Consider the following 17,756-nt stretch of genomic DNA (forward strand, 5'->3'; position numbering starts at 1 on the left):
CTAAGCCCAACAAACACACTGAAGTTCATTCATTCAGATCATTGGTCTTCAGAGTCTTCAGGAAACACACCCCACTGTCACATGAAACAACATCTACAGTCTCAATAGATTTGTCAACATTATTTAAGGCTTTAGATGTCTTGACTTGAGTATTGGCTGATGTCAGGTACCCGTCTGAAAGTAGTGTGTGTTTAAATAAGTGAGAAATGATGGTGCACAATCACTTTGTTTCATTGTTGTTTGAACATATGCTTACTTTTCTGTGATATCCTTATGATTCTTTTTCTTCTATTATTCAGCATCAATGCTGCCAGGTTTCGTTGATGTGCACAATACTACTCCAGCCAAAGTTAAGATCTTCACTGCAGCAACTCTAAGAAAATGTAAGTACTTGCTTGCTTGATTTCCTCAATCCACAGTGGAGTCACAGCAGCCAAAACAGACCCCCTCAAGCTGTTTGGATTCTTTTGCAGAAGGCATGCAGAACAATGTTAGTTGTGAGAAACTTGAGGGACAGTGGGGGAAATAAGGATATTCATCTTGAAATAATGACAAGCCTGACTGGTTCTAGTGGTTGGTAACCCTTTACGGAGGATCAATAGGTTGTAATTAATCACAGTTGGCTCTGGTATGTATGTGACTTCCTGGTTTTCCTGGAGCCAGCCTCAAGCAGACACTCGCTGGATTTTGCACTTCCACACTTCATTTTTCAAGACCGGAGGTTGCCATCTTGGTCTGAAAAGACCCTGTCCACTGCCACTTCTGAGTGGGGAGCAAGTATATCCCCCCCCCCCAGCCAATGACAGCGCACAGACCGGATACAATTTAGCGATTAGACAAGATTCAAACGGATGATATGGCTTGGCTTTCACCTGCGGGACGTGGAGTTGACTTGCTTTCTGTTGGACAGGCATGTGCCAAACACAGGCGGTTAGCATGTGCCTGCGTGCTAAACGATCTGCTATTTCATTACAACCAATATTTATATTCTCAGGTAGCTTGCAGTGTAGGCACAAGCCGTAAATGTACACGCTAACCTTGCAGTGGGCGTGCGCTTCTGGTGGCTATGAGCCCAGCATGAGGGCCCCAATTGGAATAGATAGACGGATACTGTAGATACTTTATTGATCCTGAGGGAAATTCAAGTGTTTGCAGGCTGTGTTGTGTTATGTATACAAGCTGCAACGAACATTGCTACGTGCCATACTTTTAAACTATCAACAACAACGTGAGAAGTCTTGTCTTTCACAACCACTTTAAATATCTCACACAAACGTACACTGCAAGGTATATGGTGAAACCTGAGTTGACTCTGATGTCACTGTATCATTCATTGTTTCTGTCCTACTTTATTGTGAAGGTTCACTGTCAGTGCAGCTCAACAGCCCCAAACTGGTACAAGTGGATATCTGTGTGTATTTGTGTGTGTTGTGTGAGTGTGTGGGTTACCAGTGAGAAAAGAATCTATCCTGATACAGATCCAATAACACTCTCCATTCGCTCATCAGCATATCCAATGGCACAGCCCGGGAATAGTGTCCACTTCTGGGTGTGAGTTAAATTGGAAGCAATAAAAACACGTAGGAATGCAGCACACATTAGCAAAGGTGCACAGCGGCACAGAAGAATCTCAAACGGCATTAGTGGCTAATCTGGGAGAAACCTGTCTTTGTCACTTCTAGGGTTACACGTCCCTTTGAGAATGTGATCTATGTCAAGCACGCTCTCGATGGCAAGAGGAGAACAAGAGAGCAGGCCACCCGAGAAAGTTGAACCCGAAGGAATGCAGCTCTGGTATTCATTAATGAAGAGTGCTTGCAACGAGAGCACAGGAATGGAGAGATAGGGTGACAATGTGAGAGAAGAGGTAGTGAAACAGGAGGGGGGGAAAGATTTCAGAATTAGAGGAATAATGTATTTAAGTTGATCTCTAATCAAATAGAAAACAGCCAGAGCCACTTAATGTACTGTATCTTAGAATATTTTATTGCTTTATGAAATGTTGCATGAATTCAAGATTCAACTGTAGAAACCTTCATATGGGTTGAAGTTCACAGAAATGTCTGTTTTTGAAGTCAACAAGTTGGTTGTGTACAGCTTGACATGACCGTGATTGTCGGTACATAACTTACAACAAACAAACATAAACTCTTTGGCATCCTGCTCAAAGCTCTTATATAACTACAATAACAATACAAACATCTGTATAAAATATATAATAATAATAATTAACCTGTTTTGTTAGTTCAAAGCTCACAGTAAACAACACGCTGTAGTTTCTTTTTTTAAACAGTTTTTTTTTCCCTCAGTGGTGACCAAACCAGCAGAATCAGCACATCAGGAAACACACTCACATACTGTATTCACACATGCAAACATACTCTGAGAAGTCATCAGATAAAAGCAACAGATGATGAAATCTACATCATGATGCAACACATCCCAAAATAGGAACAGCTGGCAACAAAAACAAAAAAACACATTTTTTTCTTTTATATATATTCTGCATCTCACTGTTGCCACACTTCTGAAGCTTCCGCAGAACCAGCTGCTCGAGCTGAAGACAGATGGACAGCAAGAGCGTTTAAATCAGCAGTGTTTCATGTGTCTTTCTCAGTTTAGTTTATTGAAAAGAGGGCAGACTTCTTAAACACTTTGTGAACAGATCCATGTGAAGGGAAAGAAGTGACTAAGATAGACACCATAGATTATTTTTTGGAGAAGAGGGAATACAGGTCACATTGACAACCTTGAATTGAATCTTTTTCTAGAAGAGCTTGGACTTAACATTATATTTGGGGAATGTGGTCACCAGATAAGATAAATATGTAGCTTTAATTTACTGGATAGGGAAATTAGATACAGGGGATCAAAAGAGGAGGGGGAAGCAGCAATTATATATATATGTGTATATATATATATAAGAATATTTATATAAATATTTTGGCATACACTCTCTGAGAATATGTTGCCCTATTACAATCCACAATACTGTCAGAGTACCTCAGAAGATTCATCTTTTCTCTCCTGGCTGCACAAACTGCCCGCAGCTGTCCAGTTCATTGAGAGTAAGAGTGAGTCGGAGCACAGCTCGCTCTCTCTTGAGTGTGAAAACAGTCCTTTTTTTTCGTGCATTGGCCTCTTTCCACAACATTCTTGCATCCAATATTTACTCCATTCTCTATTCAAAGACTTGCACTCTTCACAGATTCGCTTTATTTTGTGTGTCTCTTGTGTGAAAATCCACCTCTTGGTTCTTTTTAAATGAAGATCTCCACTGCCTCTGACTCCAGCTCATCCAGGCCTCTGAAGGGGTTTAATAACAACTTCTTAGGCGCTTCTGTGTCTGGGGAAAAAAAAGAGGACAGAAAATAAATAACTTTCTAAATGCTTTAAGGCAAAATGGTTTAGCTCAGCTAGCATGACCAAAGGTTAACAAAGAGTTTCTGCGGTCAAAAACAGTAAATCTGCTCAGTCAACAGATCTACATTATTATCCTAACCCTGCACATTCCTCCAGGCCCACATTATGAACCATGACCTGCACACATGCTATCTGATTGGCTGCGTTAGAGGCGGCATGGTTAATCAATGCGAACATCCATGAAGCCGAGGTCCAAAACTGCTTTCATGCAGACTGAAGATTGCACTTCCCTGCTCTGTGCCGCATGCGTGCAAATTGTTTATCATTAAAGTTTGATTTATTACTCACCACTGTTGAGCTTAGTGGTGCTGGCAGCCTCCCTGGCTTTGGTTCCCTCCACCTGCCGCTCTAACGTTCTAGGTTCAGACTGAGCAGAGAACTGACGGATTGGCAAAGTTTGATCATCTGAAAGACTCTTTCCTAAAAAAAACAACAAAAAAAACAATTGAGAAATAGTGTAAGTATATGTCAGTAGAGGGCAAAATTCACTCTAATTACAAAAATATTTGCATACTTTTTAGAATATCCCACTAGATCTAGAAAAAAGTCTATTAGACTAGACCACAAAATGTGATTTCTCTTCTGGGCATGTGAGTGAAGAGGTACACTCAGCTGCTAAACATTATTAACACCCAACTAAATTATTAAAGAAGGCATCATTAAGTTTCTCACCTCTGCTCTTAGCGCTACTTGATGTGATACTGATGGAGGGAGTGGAGGAGGCAGTTCGGAGAGGAGCCCCCGCCAGATTTAGGAGGTTTGTGCGATGACTCTGCTCGTCCTTCCTCCCTTGGTCCTGGTGCAGCCGCTGGTTGAGGATCTTGATCACGGCATCCTTTTCCAAGATCTGAGCGTAGAGTGCACGGATCCTTATCCGAAACAGAAACATAAAAAGCAGAAATGTTAATGAAAAATGTCATAAAAGTAAGCCGTTACAAATGGGAGTGCAATAATAAGTACACACCTGTTCTCCATCTCTTGATTTCTGTAGTCGGCGACCGGCAGCTCCTCGTTGAAGCTGTTGTTAGAGGAGTGGCAGGGCGAGTGGTTAATGATGGTGGTGTCTCTGCAAAAGCAAAAGACTTTACTTAACTCTAGTTCAAATTAACAAAAGAAAACATGTGCACATAGGATTGGCCAGCATATTTCAGGCAAAAGGAATCGTTACCTCTGAGCGGCAGCAGTAGCAGCCACCTCCATTGCAAACTGCCTCATGGTGCTCTCTTCTAAATACTTCTGCTCCCAGCGGACCATGTCAGCTTCCAGGGCCAGGATTCGCTCCTCCCGCTCACGCAGACGCTCTTGGAGGGAGCCCATTGTCACTCCTGGTGGTTGGGACTGCCTCTGAAGTGGAAGGAGAAAGGATTTATTGAAATATCACAGTACAGAAATGTGAAAAGTATTTTGTTTTCGCTTGTTTTTTTGGGGGAATTTACCTGCTGTGCTCTCAGACTCCTCAGCTCCTGCTCCAATCGCGTCCTTAGCTTCATCTCAAGGCTCTCCCTCTTCTCGCAGGTGGACTGCAGCTGGGCCAGCGCGCTCTGAAGCCGCTCCACTTTCTCCACATAGGCCCTCTTCCTCCTCAACTCCTCCTCGAGCTGGCGACCCCGTCCACGAGCCGCCTCCAGGGCCTCCTCAAGTCTTTTTGCCCTCGCACTCTGGTCATCTGCCATTGAGCGCAATCGCTGCACCTCCCGCTCGACCCGCTCCCTCTCAAAGTTCTGCTCCTCGTCTAAGTGGAGGAAAAAGGAAAAGATAGGCTGGGTTTATTACATGCTTGATGAGTTTTTTTTTTTTTTTTTTTTAAATCATTACAATTCTGCATAAGGGTCTTTGACTAAAAATAAAATACAAGAGATGTTCTACAAATTTCCCACTGTGGGTATAACCCCAGTAACAAGCACCAGATTTGCTACATGGTGGCCAGTGTTCTTCATTTAGCGAAGCACTTCTGGAATGCTGAGAGGAGGAAGGAGGAGGAGGAAGGGAGAGAAAGCCGCCCCTATCCCTTTGACCCACATAGCACCGAGAATTCCTCATCAAGGCCATACAAACAGCAGCACTCTGCTTGGGTCCAGTTCCTTAAACAGACAATATAAATCACACTAACAACAGGTGGGTGAGCCTCAGCCCCACCACTTGCACTGCCACTCTGTGATTTAGAGCCTCCTCGTTTCCTTTAGAGGGAATTGAATTCCCTATTATTAAGCCCTGTTGCCAAATTACCTTATGTTATGCAAGAGACATTCCAGCATGAAGGATGCCATAGCTACAAAAAACGTGGCCATGCTTATGTTCCAATCCAACCTAGTGTGCTGATCACAAATCCTCTCTTGATCAAAAAGCCTTATCCACTTCAGGAACCAATGTTGTACAACTCACTTGCAGAAGTCAAATTGGATCCTGCTTGGGATCATTTCAAACTCAAGTTGAAACCGTTTAAGGGGGTTCAGTCTTGTTTTCATGCTTTCTGTTCTATTCCATGATCTTTTGTATCATGTCTTTTCCTGTCAGTGTTACTGCTGAGTTTGTTTGTTTTGTTGGGCTGGTATTACAAATTAGCTTTAAATGCTTTTGTTACGTGCCTCTCTTTACAAGTCAAGCAAAAAAAAAAAAACAATGAACGTACTTTGTTCAAGGAGCTTGGCCATGATGTGCTGGTTATGGTCAGCTACTTCTACTTCTTTTGCCACGTGCGTTCTGGCATTTTCCAAGTTTTCTGTGATGGGGGAAAAAAAAAATCAAAAATGATGGCATTGCAAATTGTTTAAATTCTAGATTGCATGTCATGGAAGAATATTATTCAAATTGATTAAATATATGGCAGTAGTCAATACCTCTAAGGTCTCTGTTAAAATCTTGCAGCCTCCTGATCTCAGCCACCAGCCTCTTCCTTAGCGTCTGCTCCAGGTTTTCCCTCTTACTGCTGCCCTGCATCAGTGTCTCATAGGCCTCTGAAATACGCTGGATCTCCTGCTCCAACTGAAAAGAAAAAGGTGGAGGAAATGGGAGAGGATTGGAGAAGAAGAAGAAGAAGAAGAAGGGAAGAAAAGGGATATTTTTGGTTAACCTACTTTATAGGTTGGGATAGATTCATGTTGTTACAGTACACTATGTACGATAAACATATGGGTACATATGTGACTTTGTGTATTGAGTACACTCAGTGTGTATGTGGTATAAAAGGAATTTGCGCCCGCACCACTCCCTGTGAGAGACTGATTTATATCTACATTCCTGAGGGCTGATAGCTCTGGTTCCAGGTGTGTGAGCGCACAAGACTCACATTTACACAACACACTGCAGCATATGCACACAAGGACACACACACACACACACACACTGGTCTGGAGGGGCTGCCAACAGAGGGAAGGCATGCATGCCTGTGCCTGGAGTTGTGGAAACGGCAAAGAGAAACCCACCATTATAGCAGTCACACAGGCATGTTTACTCAGGGCTGCGGCCTGACGGAGAAAACTTTCCAACCCCGGCAATTATCATTCTTAAAGCCTTAGACAAGGGCCATGTGACATAACTCCAGCGGAGAGTGGGTGGATTTTTATAAAGATTGGATGAGGTGTCAAATGTCTGTGAAGCTGTTTCCACAATGCTGAACAAGAATATCTCTTATTCTAGGTTGGTTTGTTTGGCAAAAAGACAAACAAGTTAAGAAAAAAAATGCTGTTTGGTCTAAACAACAGTGGCCTTTTACTTTTTACACACCACCTGCTATAGACCTCCTCCCCCCTCCCTCATCAGCTGTGTGCGTGAGTCAACCCAATCGACTGTTGTCTGACAAGCCCTAGATTACGCTGAAAATCTATAGCCTCCGTGGAAGCTATGAACACAAACTCCATGGCCTCCACCAGGTCAGCTCCACAATGAAAGAAGTGTGTAAACACAGTAGCAGGCTGTGACCTCTGTGGTATGAAAGGTAGCAGCTGCTGATCTCATCTGTGCCGCTCAGATGAGGGAGTGTGCCCGGAGTTTGGACGAAGGAGAGACAACTGTCCACTGGGGTTGTGTTTCAGACAGGTGGCTGAGATGCTTTCCCTCTGAATTCACTTTTTAACGTTTTATGGAGCCGTCAGTAACTTTAGAGTTTAGCGGGTGCTGTGAAACATGTGTGAGAAATGTCAGCTCTATTTTTAAAAAAAAGAAAAGTTTTTCTCTCAGAAATCTCATTCTCTTACCTTCTGAATACGTCCGGTTTTCTCCCTATGCAATTCCAGCTCATGCCTAAGCCTCTCATTCTCCATCAGCAGCAGCTCCACCTGGTTGGGCTCCTCCAGGCCAGCAGGGGGCAGGTTGGTGAATGTGCTGTAACAGGGGAGTTCAGCTGCCTGACCGGGCTGGACAAACCTGTGAAAGAAGTGAAAACTCTTTCAAATTTGTCCAAACTTGTGGCTCATTTATGTGTCTAGTGATTGTTCTGGAAAGTTAAAGGGTGTCAGATTTTATTTTTTATTTTTGAGCTAGGCATCGGGAATTTAAGGCTATTTTCTACCAGCAAGACGACAAGCCGACTCCAGTGGCTGAGAAGAAGGTAAAAGCCTATTTGAAGAACATACTATTGTAAAAGCATCTGAGGAAACACAAGCATGTGCTGCTATCCTGTTCCAGTATGCCAAGCATTACAACCAGCTACAGGGCTGGACTTGTTTGGCTCTAAGTATGTCAAGAAGAAAATCAGTACGGTGTGACTAACATCGATAACTATGTGTTTACGCATGTGAAACACAATGACAACGATGATTACACGGCTGGCTCTCGTACAATAACTACACCACAGACCGTGATGTAATGTTAAAGTACTTTTACACACAATGTTATCCTTCAGAGTGGTCTTTGTACCTGTGCTGTTGTGCTTGCATTGGCTCCTGGACCTGCTGATGGATAAATCCTTGGCCCTGGATGGGGGTCGAGTATTCTGGAGGTGGGCTGCGCTTGTCCAAACTAGGCCCTGATATCTGGAGGCCCTGTTGTGTGTAGTAAGGGAGCTCCGGGTAGCTGTGAGAGGTGCTTTTGAGGGCCTCTGCCTTAGCAGCTGCATCACTCCTCTCCAGAGAGATCTGCATGCGATGTTCACTGAGCGACCGCGCATGGCTGCACTTCAGCTCCATCAGATCTGCCTCTTCGTGGAAGATCCCCTCATGCAGGAGGGTCCCCTCATGGAGCTGCCTGATGGAGTCTGTGGTTCCCCAATGAGAAGCTAGATATTGAGAGTGTGCCTTGGCCTGCTCGTACGTTGGCAGCTCTTCCCCGTGCACCTGATAGAGCTGGTAGCCGCTTTCTGAGTGGTGGTAGTCACCCTGGTGCTCCTGGCCCTGAGGCTCCTGTCTCGCAGAGAGCTGAGGGAAAGGTGGCTCCTCTTGGGTGAGACTCTCCAAAGAGGATCTCGGGCTCCTGCCCATGTCACCTCCGCTGCTGGGTCCACTGTTGCTTCCACTGCCTCCACGCAGGGCCTGCTGCTGGATGGCAAGTAAGGTGCGGGTGTCTGTGGGGTTTCCGTAGCGGAGCTGCTCCTGGATGAGCCGATGCAGGACCGTTCCAGACGGCTCTTCAGTGGACGACATGCTGCTTTTTGTGTGTTTGTTTATTCTATAAAGATGAGTTGAATTCCTTCCTGGTCTCTAATACTTAAGACAATCGGCTGTGAATCTAGAACAGAGTGAAACAACAATCAGTGAACAGCACAAGACAGATGGTAAATTTAACATGTCATTGATAGTCACCTGTAGAAGAAAGACTGTGTATTGCCAAGGCATGTAGGTACATTTGCAGCACAGACTTTAAAGGCTGTCAATCATTTAACCTATGCAATCACGATGTATTTAAAGTTGGCCATAATATGGAAGTATTATAGCCTTGAGTTAACTTCACCAACAGCGACAACACAGAGATGTGGACACATTTTCCACAGCAGGCTGAAACAGCATGCGCCAAAAATTCCAATCTCATGGGGGAGCAAAAGCGCACAAAACCGAATTGTAAAATAACTGCATTTTTCTCTGAGAGCACAGTTTTGGGATTCTAATACTCTAAATAACTTTTAAATCTCTATCCTGTATTATACACGTCAATATGAAGTTACTTTATCTGTGTTTGTATTCGTTCTTCTGTCGTGGAAAAGAGAGGAAAAAGTACGCTCTTCTTACCAGCTCACGCTCGCATCGTTTCCAAACGTTGTTTCTCGTCCTCGAAGTTAAAAAAATATATATATATCAAAGTAATTCCACAGTTTCCGTAAGTTTTTACGAGTCAATCGTGTCTCATCTTCCTCCCCCCGGACGGGCTGCTTCGCTCTCTTACTGTGAAATGATTGTGGAGAGAGCAGGCGGCGATAATAAGTAACCGAGGAGGGACTGAGGTCGGAATGCCAGGAATGTAAAACGCGAGGTCCCTCTGGGATCAAAAGCGTAAAACCACACGGGAGGGAGGGAGGAGAGAGAGGGTGGGGGGGCTGCATTGAGCTGTATCGTTACCAATGAGCAGTTCAGAAGCAGTATACACGAGAGAGGATTCTGCTTTGAATATATATGTTCATGTTTAAGGAAAGGGCAAGATATTAGTCCATTTCCTGACTTCACGTCTCCTTCCACAGCAGAGATTTCCAAAAGTTGGTGATCGCAGTGGTTTGAAGCGCTACTCTTTGATGAACTCACTCAGTGTTGGAAGAAGCAGAGCTTCATGTTAACAGTTTCACAGGATAACACTTACAAATATACAAAGTAGCCTACAGTTGATTATTCAATATTAAACTTCAGCAAACGAGGAAGGTTCTAAAAACCTGTAGCCAAAAGTAAAAGTAGCTTACTCAGTATTCAAATGGTATCTTTCTAACTTCTAATGATTCATTAAATCTTATCAAATAAAATCATCTTGTGAAATAACTTTGTGCACAATTTTAATCTGAAAAGTAACTTTAATGATAAATATATTGGTTTGAGTAAACATTAGGCTACATTTAGTTAGCCAATTTAAAATATGGGTAGTTTAAAGTAAAAAAGTCCCCCAAATAAATTCTCAGCAAAAGGTACAATTACACATGTAAATCAGTAAAGAATAAGAAGTTGATAGAAGCAGGCCTATGTCGTTTGGTTCATTTAGTTGTGGTTTAGTCATATTTGCTGATTTAAAGTATTTAATTAATTTGATAGCAGTACCAATAAATATTGGTATTATATATTAAAATGGTGCAATCTCTGACCTTCTGCTACATATACAAAAAATGACTTAACTATTTTTTTTTTTGTTTTTTTAGAACTTATTTTTTATTGCGTACACAGATAAAACATGCCACTTCAGGATAAGCTTTTCAGTTACACTTGTCCATTTTCTCATGGAATCTTACCAAATACATATCCATATCCATACATGTATACACACACCCATTCATACCTACATTAGATAGACACAAACTTGTATACATGCATATAATCACATATGTCAGCCTTCACATCTTTTTTCAATCCTTTTTCCTTGATTGACTAACAACGTCTGCAAAAAATATTGGTAATTTGCTGTACACTAGGCAAGGGCATTTAAAGTCAAATGAATAAATAAATCAAACTACATTTAAAATAAAAATATTAAGAGGTGACTAGAGCATTACCTGCATCACTGGGGCCCATTCTTCATCGAATCTGTTTGTTTTCAGCTGTAATCTGGCTGGTATTTTTTCCACGATGAAAACGTTTTTTTAAGTCTGTTTTTAAAGTATTTAACCCTGAGTTTGTAAAACAGCTTAAATAAAGTGAGACCAGGCAGCACCTTCTGTGTTTTAAATGAAGCCAATTGCAGAAGTGCAAAATACTGCAGTTCTTTGAGTCTCCACTTGAGGCTTGCTCCAAAAGCCAAGAAATCCCCATCACGTTCCTTGTTAAAGTGCCCTCTTTTTACATTAGAAATGAACATGCTTACAGACTGGTAACGTCACATTTTGTCGTGTAGCTCTTAAGGCTGTGCATGTCTTCAATGTTTTTGTGTGTGTGACGTGTGTGTGTACGTGTGTGTGTGCGTGCGTACTGTCTGTACGCACTGTCTGTCCCCTGGAAGCTGAGGTGTGTGTGCCCCATTACTACAAACACAGTGGCTCTTTGTACCCAACATAGCACTACACGGTGCAAAACTGAGCCTGCAGTATGCCACACATGGGCACTCACTCCTCCTGCTAATGTACAAGTTCAAATCTCAAACATGCAGTGGTCGTTCTCCTACTATGTACTACTAGAGAGCAGGTTACACACAGAAATAGGACATATGTGGATGAAATGACAGTCAGTTTGGCAGTTAACCCTCCTTTCGTCCACATATTAGGTCATTTCATTGGTCATACAGTGTCTGACCCACAACGCTGTATGACACTATTTTTGTTCACAATTGATATAAACATTCAGACTTCCATGAAAGCAGATATTTATGACAGGCTTTATTTCTGTCCCAGCCAAAAGACAAGACAGAGCTATTTATTACCTGTGTGGACCTAACTGCTTCTATAATGAGAACTTTAGACTCTGACTTTTACTGTGGGCCATTTAAATAGCAGAGATGTCAGTCATAACAAACTAATCATGTCTTTGGGCAGAGGAGGGTGACGCAGAAAGAAACAAAAATGGATCCTGCTTCTGCACATTTTCACTCCAAAAGGTCTAGTGCAGGGAAAATGCAAAATACATCAGAACTAGTGGAGGCATCACAACACAGCAGGCCTCATTAATTGATTGTTGTCAGTATGCAGCCGCTGGCCTGCAGGCTGATTATCACAGTAGACCTAAATAAAAACTCTCAGCCCTGTGAGTTCTTATTGATTGTATGTGACCACAATCATCTCTCTGGCTCTTTTCCCTCTTCTAAATTAAACACACACACACACACACACATTCCCCTCATGTTTCAGATGCTGCGTATTCTTAAATGGGCTCTTGTAGAAAAACATGCAGACACGGTGTCTCCGTGGGCGGCACTCGCATAGAGGCGACTGGTCAGCAAAGTGGAACATGTTAGCATTTCCCCTTCAGATACTGTGAAGCAGCACAGTCTCCACCTTTTTAAAGTCTGCCCATGTCATTTAACACCACCTCACGACTTCCTCTACTGTGTGTGTGTGTGTGTGTGTGTGTGTGTGTGTGTGTGTGTGTGTGTGTGTGTGTGTGTGTGTGTGTGTGTGTGTGTGTGTGTGTGTGTTTGTGTGCTGTTGGACAACGCCTCTAGCCATTTTGTTCTCCATTGTACCACACTTCCTGTGAACTTCCAAAGGAATGCAGGGCTGACCCTTTAAAAATGATGGACTCTTTTCAAAAAGTCATTACAGGAGATGTACATCTCTACAAGTGGTGTGCCACAAAAATACCTCAGTGACTGTCTGAAGAGCCCAGAGCAGACAAAACCTAAATGTCATGAGTTAGTCCTTTATTTGTTTTAAGAGAGGGAGGTGTTGAGGAATGTTTGAGGATACAAAATAAAACACAATTATGTTGTTGCTTTACACAGTAGAAGCGAATTACTTTTGAGGTTTGGGCGGCAACATGAGCACAAATGAGGCAACATTGAGCAAAGTCAAACTACCAGTTACACATTTGGAAACAGTCTGGCTCTAAATTGACTCATTTTAGCCGTGTGTCAAAGTCAGTACAAAAGTTCTGTAGTCAGAGGGAGTGTTATAAACGGTGCCATGTAAGCTAATCTACTTTTAGTTCATTTAAAAATGGGCCTTAAGCCCCCTGGCTGGTATTTTGCACTGTACATTAGGGAGTGAGGATCATTATGGAATTGAGATTAGCCACAGAAGAAGTGCAGATTTTGCTATTAATACTACATGCATTTTGAGTGAACTATTCCTTATTCCTTAGCAGTGTTGGAGTAACACGATACAAATCAACGCTCTGATGTTCTCACAACGCAGAGTACATGTAATTATTGAAACATGCAAATATTTAAAAGCATTAGAAAACAACATCTATAGATGTATTCAGACCAACCTTACATTTTCAAATAACATTTTTTTGAGAATTATGCAGCCCATGAACATTTCTTTTTTTTTTTTAGCCAATGGTTAAAACTATTTTAGGGATAAAGTGTTTCCTCCATTGCTGTTTTCAAATAACTCTTTGCAATGACTTTTCCTCTGGAAAAGGGTTTCCCTTTAATCTCTACATGCCGCAAACGTTTGAGAGCAGAGTTTTTGAAACTGGAAGAACTGCAGAATAAATGAAAGGTTGAATGTGATCAATAAGATGCTATTGTTTGCAGTCTGACATGCTTTTTTTTGTATTTTTTTCATGAGGATCTGATATTTCAGGCTTTCAAAATGTGTGCTTTGGTTGAGTTTGTCCCAGATAACTGATAAAAACAACTGAGAACAAGCTTTTTACATGCAGGGCCAGAAGCCTCAAAGAAGGACAAAATTTCTTGTATATTTATATCCATCCACAAATGACTAAGAAATTAAAGTGCTTGAATTACATGACAACAGTTAACTTTATATCAAAAATGTTCAACATTAATATGAAATCTAGCCACAAAAGGAAGATTCTTAACTTGAACCAATAATTAATGATTTTTGAAATTCAGATCAAATCAAAGGTTGTTTGCTGCAGTTGAGGCCTGACCTGTACAGAGATTTTTGTGATTGTATACAATTACAGCAAGATGAGGATAATCTATCCTCCTGAATGTTGTTTCACTTGCCATAGTTTAGATAAGAAATTATACAAAGAGAGATTTGTGGTGCTTAACTTAAGACCAAACAACGTCTCTCTTTTTTATCACTCAGTTTCTTTTTGTTCCCATCTGTATGATAAAGTCTCAAAGTTACTTCCTGTTCTCAGAGCTAATCTGAGAATAAAACATCTGTATCTGACATGAGACAGAGTTTAAGGTACAGGATGTGTGTATCAGTGTTGGCTGGTGTGGGAAAGAAGGACACAGAATAGCAGACGAGGTCATCCGATACGACAGGATTGGTGAGGAATGTCACTGATTAGGCTGAAGGAGTGGGATGGACTCCTCTCCTTGTCTCTCACTTCCATGGACAGCTTCCTCGTTCACACAGCGAACAATAGACGAGGACGAGGTGCGCTGCATTCAGGTGGTATCCTGTTCTCAGGAAACCTCTGACGACAAGCTTCCCATGTATTCGAATTTCACAACAGCTTGGATTGTGATCTTTGGATGAAATGATGTTTAGTTAAGCAGGAATGAGGCCGTTAGATTCCTCTTGGACACCTGGAAATCTTAATAAACAGATACAATGAAATGGCTTGTGGTGTATTAAAGTGAAAAGTAAAGAAATTGCTGCTTGTCACAACAAGTCAAGCAGCGTTAAAGGGAATTTCCAGACATTCATAGCAAACAGACTTTTCAGACATGAGTCACTAGAGATGAATCCGTGTGTTGAAGCGAACATGACAACACAGGCGTGAAGTTCAGACAGGCATTTGACCCTCAAAGCTGATTGAAAGGAGGTGAAATTTTGTACTCTAGATGTTACTAATAAGCATAGGGAAACGTTTTTTGCATTTTGGGGGAAAGGCTACACCACTAATCTATGTTTTTGGGGAAAATATATATTAGGGGGACAGATCAGGCTCATTTCTGCACAGGAAACACAACGCTGTATCTTGCAACTTGTTAGCTTAACACAGCAGATCATGTGAACCCATATATTATTTTTGTAGGAAATCCTAAAACTAGACATAATGCTTGATCTAGAGATCTTCTTAACTAATGGTAAATTACTTTTTGAGTCCTTTGGTGGATAGAGCCAGGCTAGCTGTCTTCCTTTTTAGTTAAACAGGCAACATAACTTCTTATTTTCACACACATGGATGGTATTGTTCTACAATTCTATAATTCTACAATTCACTTAGCAGATGCTTTTATCCAAAGCGACGTACATCAGAGAGTAAGTATAACACAAGCAAATATCTAGAAAAAAGAAAACAATGTCAGTAAGAGCAAACGATCAGCTTTGAGTCCGATTGGACACACAGGTGTGCTCTTTATCAAGCTTCCTTCAAGAAAGCAAAAAGCCTATACCCAAAATGTAAAAAAATACATGCTACAATTCTACAATTTATTTTACAGACATGCTGAACTTAACTCTCTAATACAATAAACGTACCATATTTAATCAATAGAATATCACTGTTTATAAAATCTATTAAGTTTTGAATTGCCTTAATTCACCCCAGCTGTGATGTTCAGGTCTGTTTTCAAAGAGACCGCATTAAGCTATCAGCCCTGTGTGCCTGCTGAACTGGAAAATCCACATTTTTCTCCTCACTCATGATATCTGAGAAGTCCTATGGTGTTTTGTGCTTTGCTGCATGGTAGTTAGTGTTGTCAACATTTAGAACTGTAAGTGCTGTAAGAAACTTTAATTGAACTCTGTTGGCAGGGGATTGATAGAGATATTAACTTATACTGCAGTCAGTAAAAATAAGCCACAAGTAATCTGCGGAACAGAGAGGTCTAATACAACAGAAATGTCTGGATAACTTATCTTTCATACTGTAGGGCCATTGTAAACATGACATATTGTCAGATCAAAACAACAAACCGAGATGGGGATGTGAACATTGTTATAGCTAAAAATCTCCCCAATCCGTTTGGTGCTCAAAGAGCTATTCATCAACTACTCTACTCAGCATCGATTAGTTTTTTTTTTTGCTATTGTGTCAAATATTTACACTTGAAACCTTAAACACATGACATTTACATGTTGACCTCATCATGGCAACCTTACAGTCTCTTTAGTTCTGAAAACACTTTTGAGTATTTGGCCTCTCAGACACATTACTCATACAGAGCTGGGGGCAAATAGCTGAGCGTCACTGTAATCATGTTTCTTTTCCATTTTCTCAACATATTTCTCCTTCCTCTTTTCTGCCAGTTCCCTTTGAGTTAACACAGGACTATAACGTTTTGCTATGTTAAGTGAACTGCAGTTTTGGTATGTGAAGAGAGCTGTGAGGTCAAGGGTCAAGATGGAATACTAGTCATAAAGTTGTAGTTAACAGTTGTAGCCTGCAGCAATGTTCATCTTTCTGACTATAACATATTCTTTTCTAGATGTCATATATTGTGTGAGAAACCAGGACTCTGTTTTGCACTAGGAGTACTAAAAATGCAACAGCTCTTTGTCAATGTCTTTTTTACAACACATATAGGGTTTTCACACTTGCAGAAAACTTCTGAAAAAGCCAAAAGTTTTGTTTCAGACTTCACACAGAGTTTCTCCTGCCAGACCCCTAGTATTATTTTCGCAGCAAGTCAGAGTGGGCTGATGAGAGAACGCCGCAGCATATTCTCCTGAGAGTTCACCTCGAGCCAATAGGAGGGGGAGTGACATTTGTATACTGTGACTGGAGTCGTAATTTAACGGCTGCATCGTGTTTTCTGTTCGTCAGTAAGTTGTTCTCCGCTCTTTTGTTGACATTGTGATTCAGCCGAACCACATGTAGCATTGATACAAAGGCAAATATTCTAATTACAGCATTGGCAAGCGGACTCTGTTGCTCCATCCCCTACTTCCGCGTCTTTTTTTTTACGTTGTTTCTTACCTCGGGAGACCCCCCCCCCTTCTGATAGGTATAGTCTCCTGCTGTGAGGAGCATATGTGAACAGCCAGGTCAGGAGAATATCCCGAGCAGTTGTCCTGAAATGATCTAGATGTTTTCAGTAGTGCATAATGCATATGTGAAAATGGCTTGTAGCCGTATCTAGACAATCACATACAGGTAATCTGGCTCTGACAATTGTAAGAGCAACAATCTGACTGTGTCTGAATCAGCTAGCTTTAGCATGGTGCTTTGACAAATGGTTGTCTTTTGACACAAACCTACGCTTATATCACGGGATGCAGCACCACAGAGGGTGGACTGCAATAGAAGGAATATAAGTCAATTCATTTTGTGTTTAGGAAAAATGCACGTCTTTTGGGCTGAGATCCTTTTAACTTGTCTCAGTCTGGTGGCTGGTGAAATGAGTGAAAACGCAGGGATTGTGGGAGCAGTAAAGTGTGAGTGATGTTACATAATGTTACCTTAATGACAACAGAATATGTTTTCCTATTTGTAGAAAACATTAATTCTTAAAAAAAACATTATTGCCCAACATCTTTCCACATGTGATCTGATTTGGTCATGTGTTATTCATGTATTTTGTCTATTAGGGGTTGGTATTATTACTTTTAACAAACTTGCATCTAAAAATAACTACAGTATGTCTATCAGCCTTGCAGTGACCCTGACAGAGGAGGATAAAAATAACTTAAAAAAAAAAAAAGAAAAAGGTTTTTCTAAGATAAAGAAAATCATGAACCACAAATT

General features: G+C 41.4%; 1 protein-coding gene across 2 annotated transcripts; it reads right to left on the minus strand.

The window, feature by feature from the left end:
• Positions 1-1,965: 1,965 nt before the first annotated feature.
• Positions 1,966-9,767, minus strand: LOC109991455 (angiomotin-like 2a). Of its 2 annotated transcripts, none has more exons than XM_020643751.3 (11): positions 9,582-9,767; positions 8,278-9,084; positions 7,617-7,785; positions 6,261-6,405; positions 6,053-6,142; positions 4,860-5,155; positions 4,592-4,767; positions 4,388-4,441; positions 4,096-4,292; positions 3,712-3,843; positions 1,966-3,346 (listed from the first exon to the last, which is right to left on the minus strand). In XM_020643751.3, the coding sequence occupies exons 2-11, from the start codon at positions 8,997-8,999 to the stop codon at positions 3,261-3,263; spliced, it is 2,067 nt and encodes a 688-aa protein (XP_020499407.2). In that variant the 5' UTR covers positions 9,000-9,084; positions 9,582-9,767; the 3' UTR covers positions 1,966-3,260. The 2 variants fall into 2 exon arrangements, with proteins under 2 accessions (XP_020499407.2, XP_020499405.2); XM_020643749.3 differs by having other exon boundaries at positions 4,388-4,489; positions 9,582-9,765.
• Between the last annotated feature and the right edge of the window lie 7,989 nt (positions 9,768-17,756).

The sequence above is a fragment of the Labrus bergylta genome, chromosome 4, assembly GCF_963930695.1.
Source record: "Labrus bergylta chromosome 4, fLabBer1.1, whole genome shotgun sequence".
NCBI lineage: Eukaryota > Metazoa > Chordata > Actinopteri > Labriformes > Labridae > Labrus > Labrus bergylta.

What these genes read in the sequence shown, in the direction of transcription:
- LOC109991455 (XM_020643749.3), bottom strand. Translation starts at nt 8,999, where the DNA reads ATGTCGTCCACTGAAGAGCCGTCTGGAACGGTCCTGCATCGGCTCATC. An exon ending in GGAGTCTGAGAGCACAGCAG is followed by an intron (nt 4,768 to 4,859) that starts GTAAATTCCCCC and finishes CTTCCACTTCAG; the next exon opens with AGGCAGTCCCAACCACCAGG. An exon ending in GCTACTGCTGCCGCTCAGAG is followed by an intron (nt 4,490 to 4,591) that starts GTAACGATTCCT and finishes TTGCTTTTGCAG; the next exon opens with AGACACCACCATCATTAACC.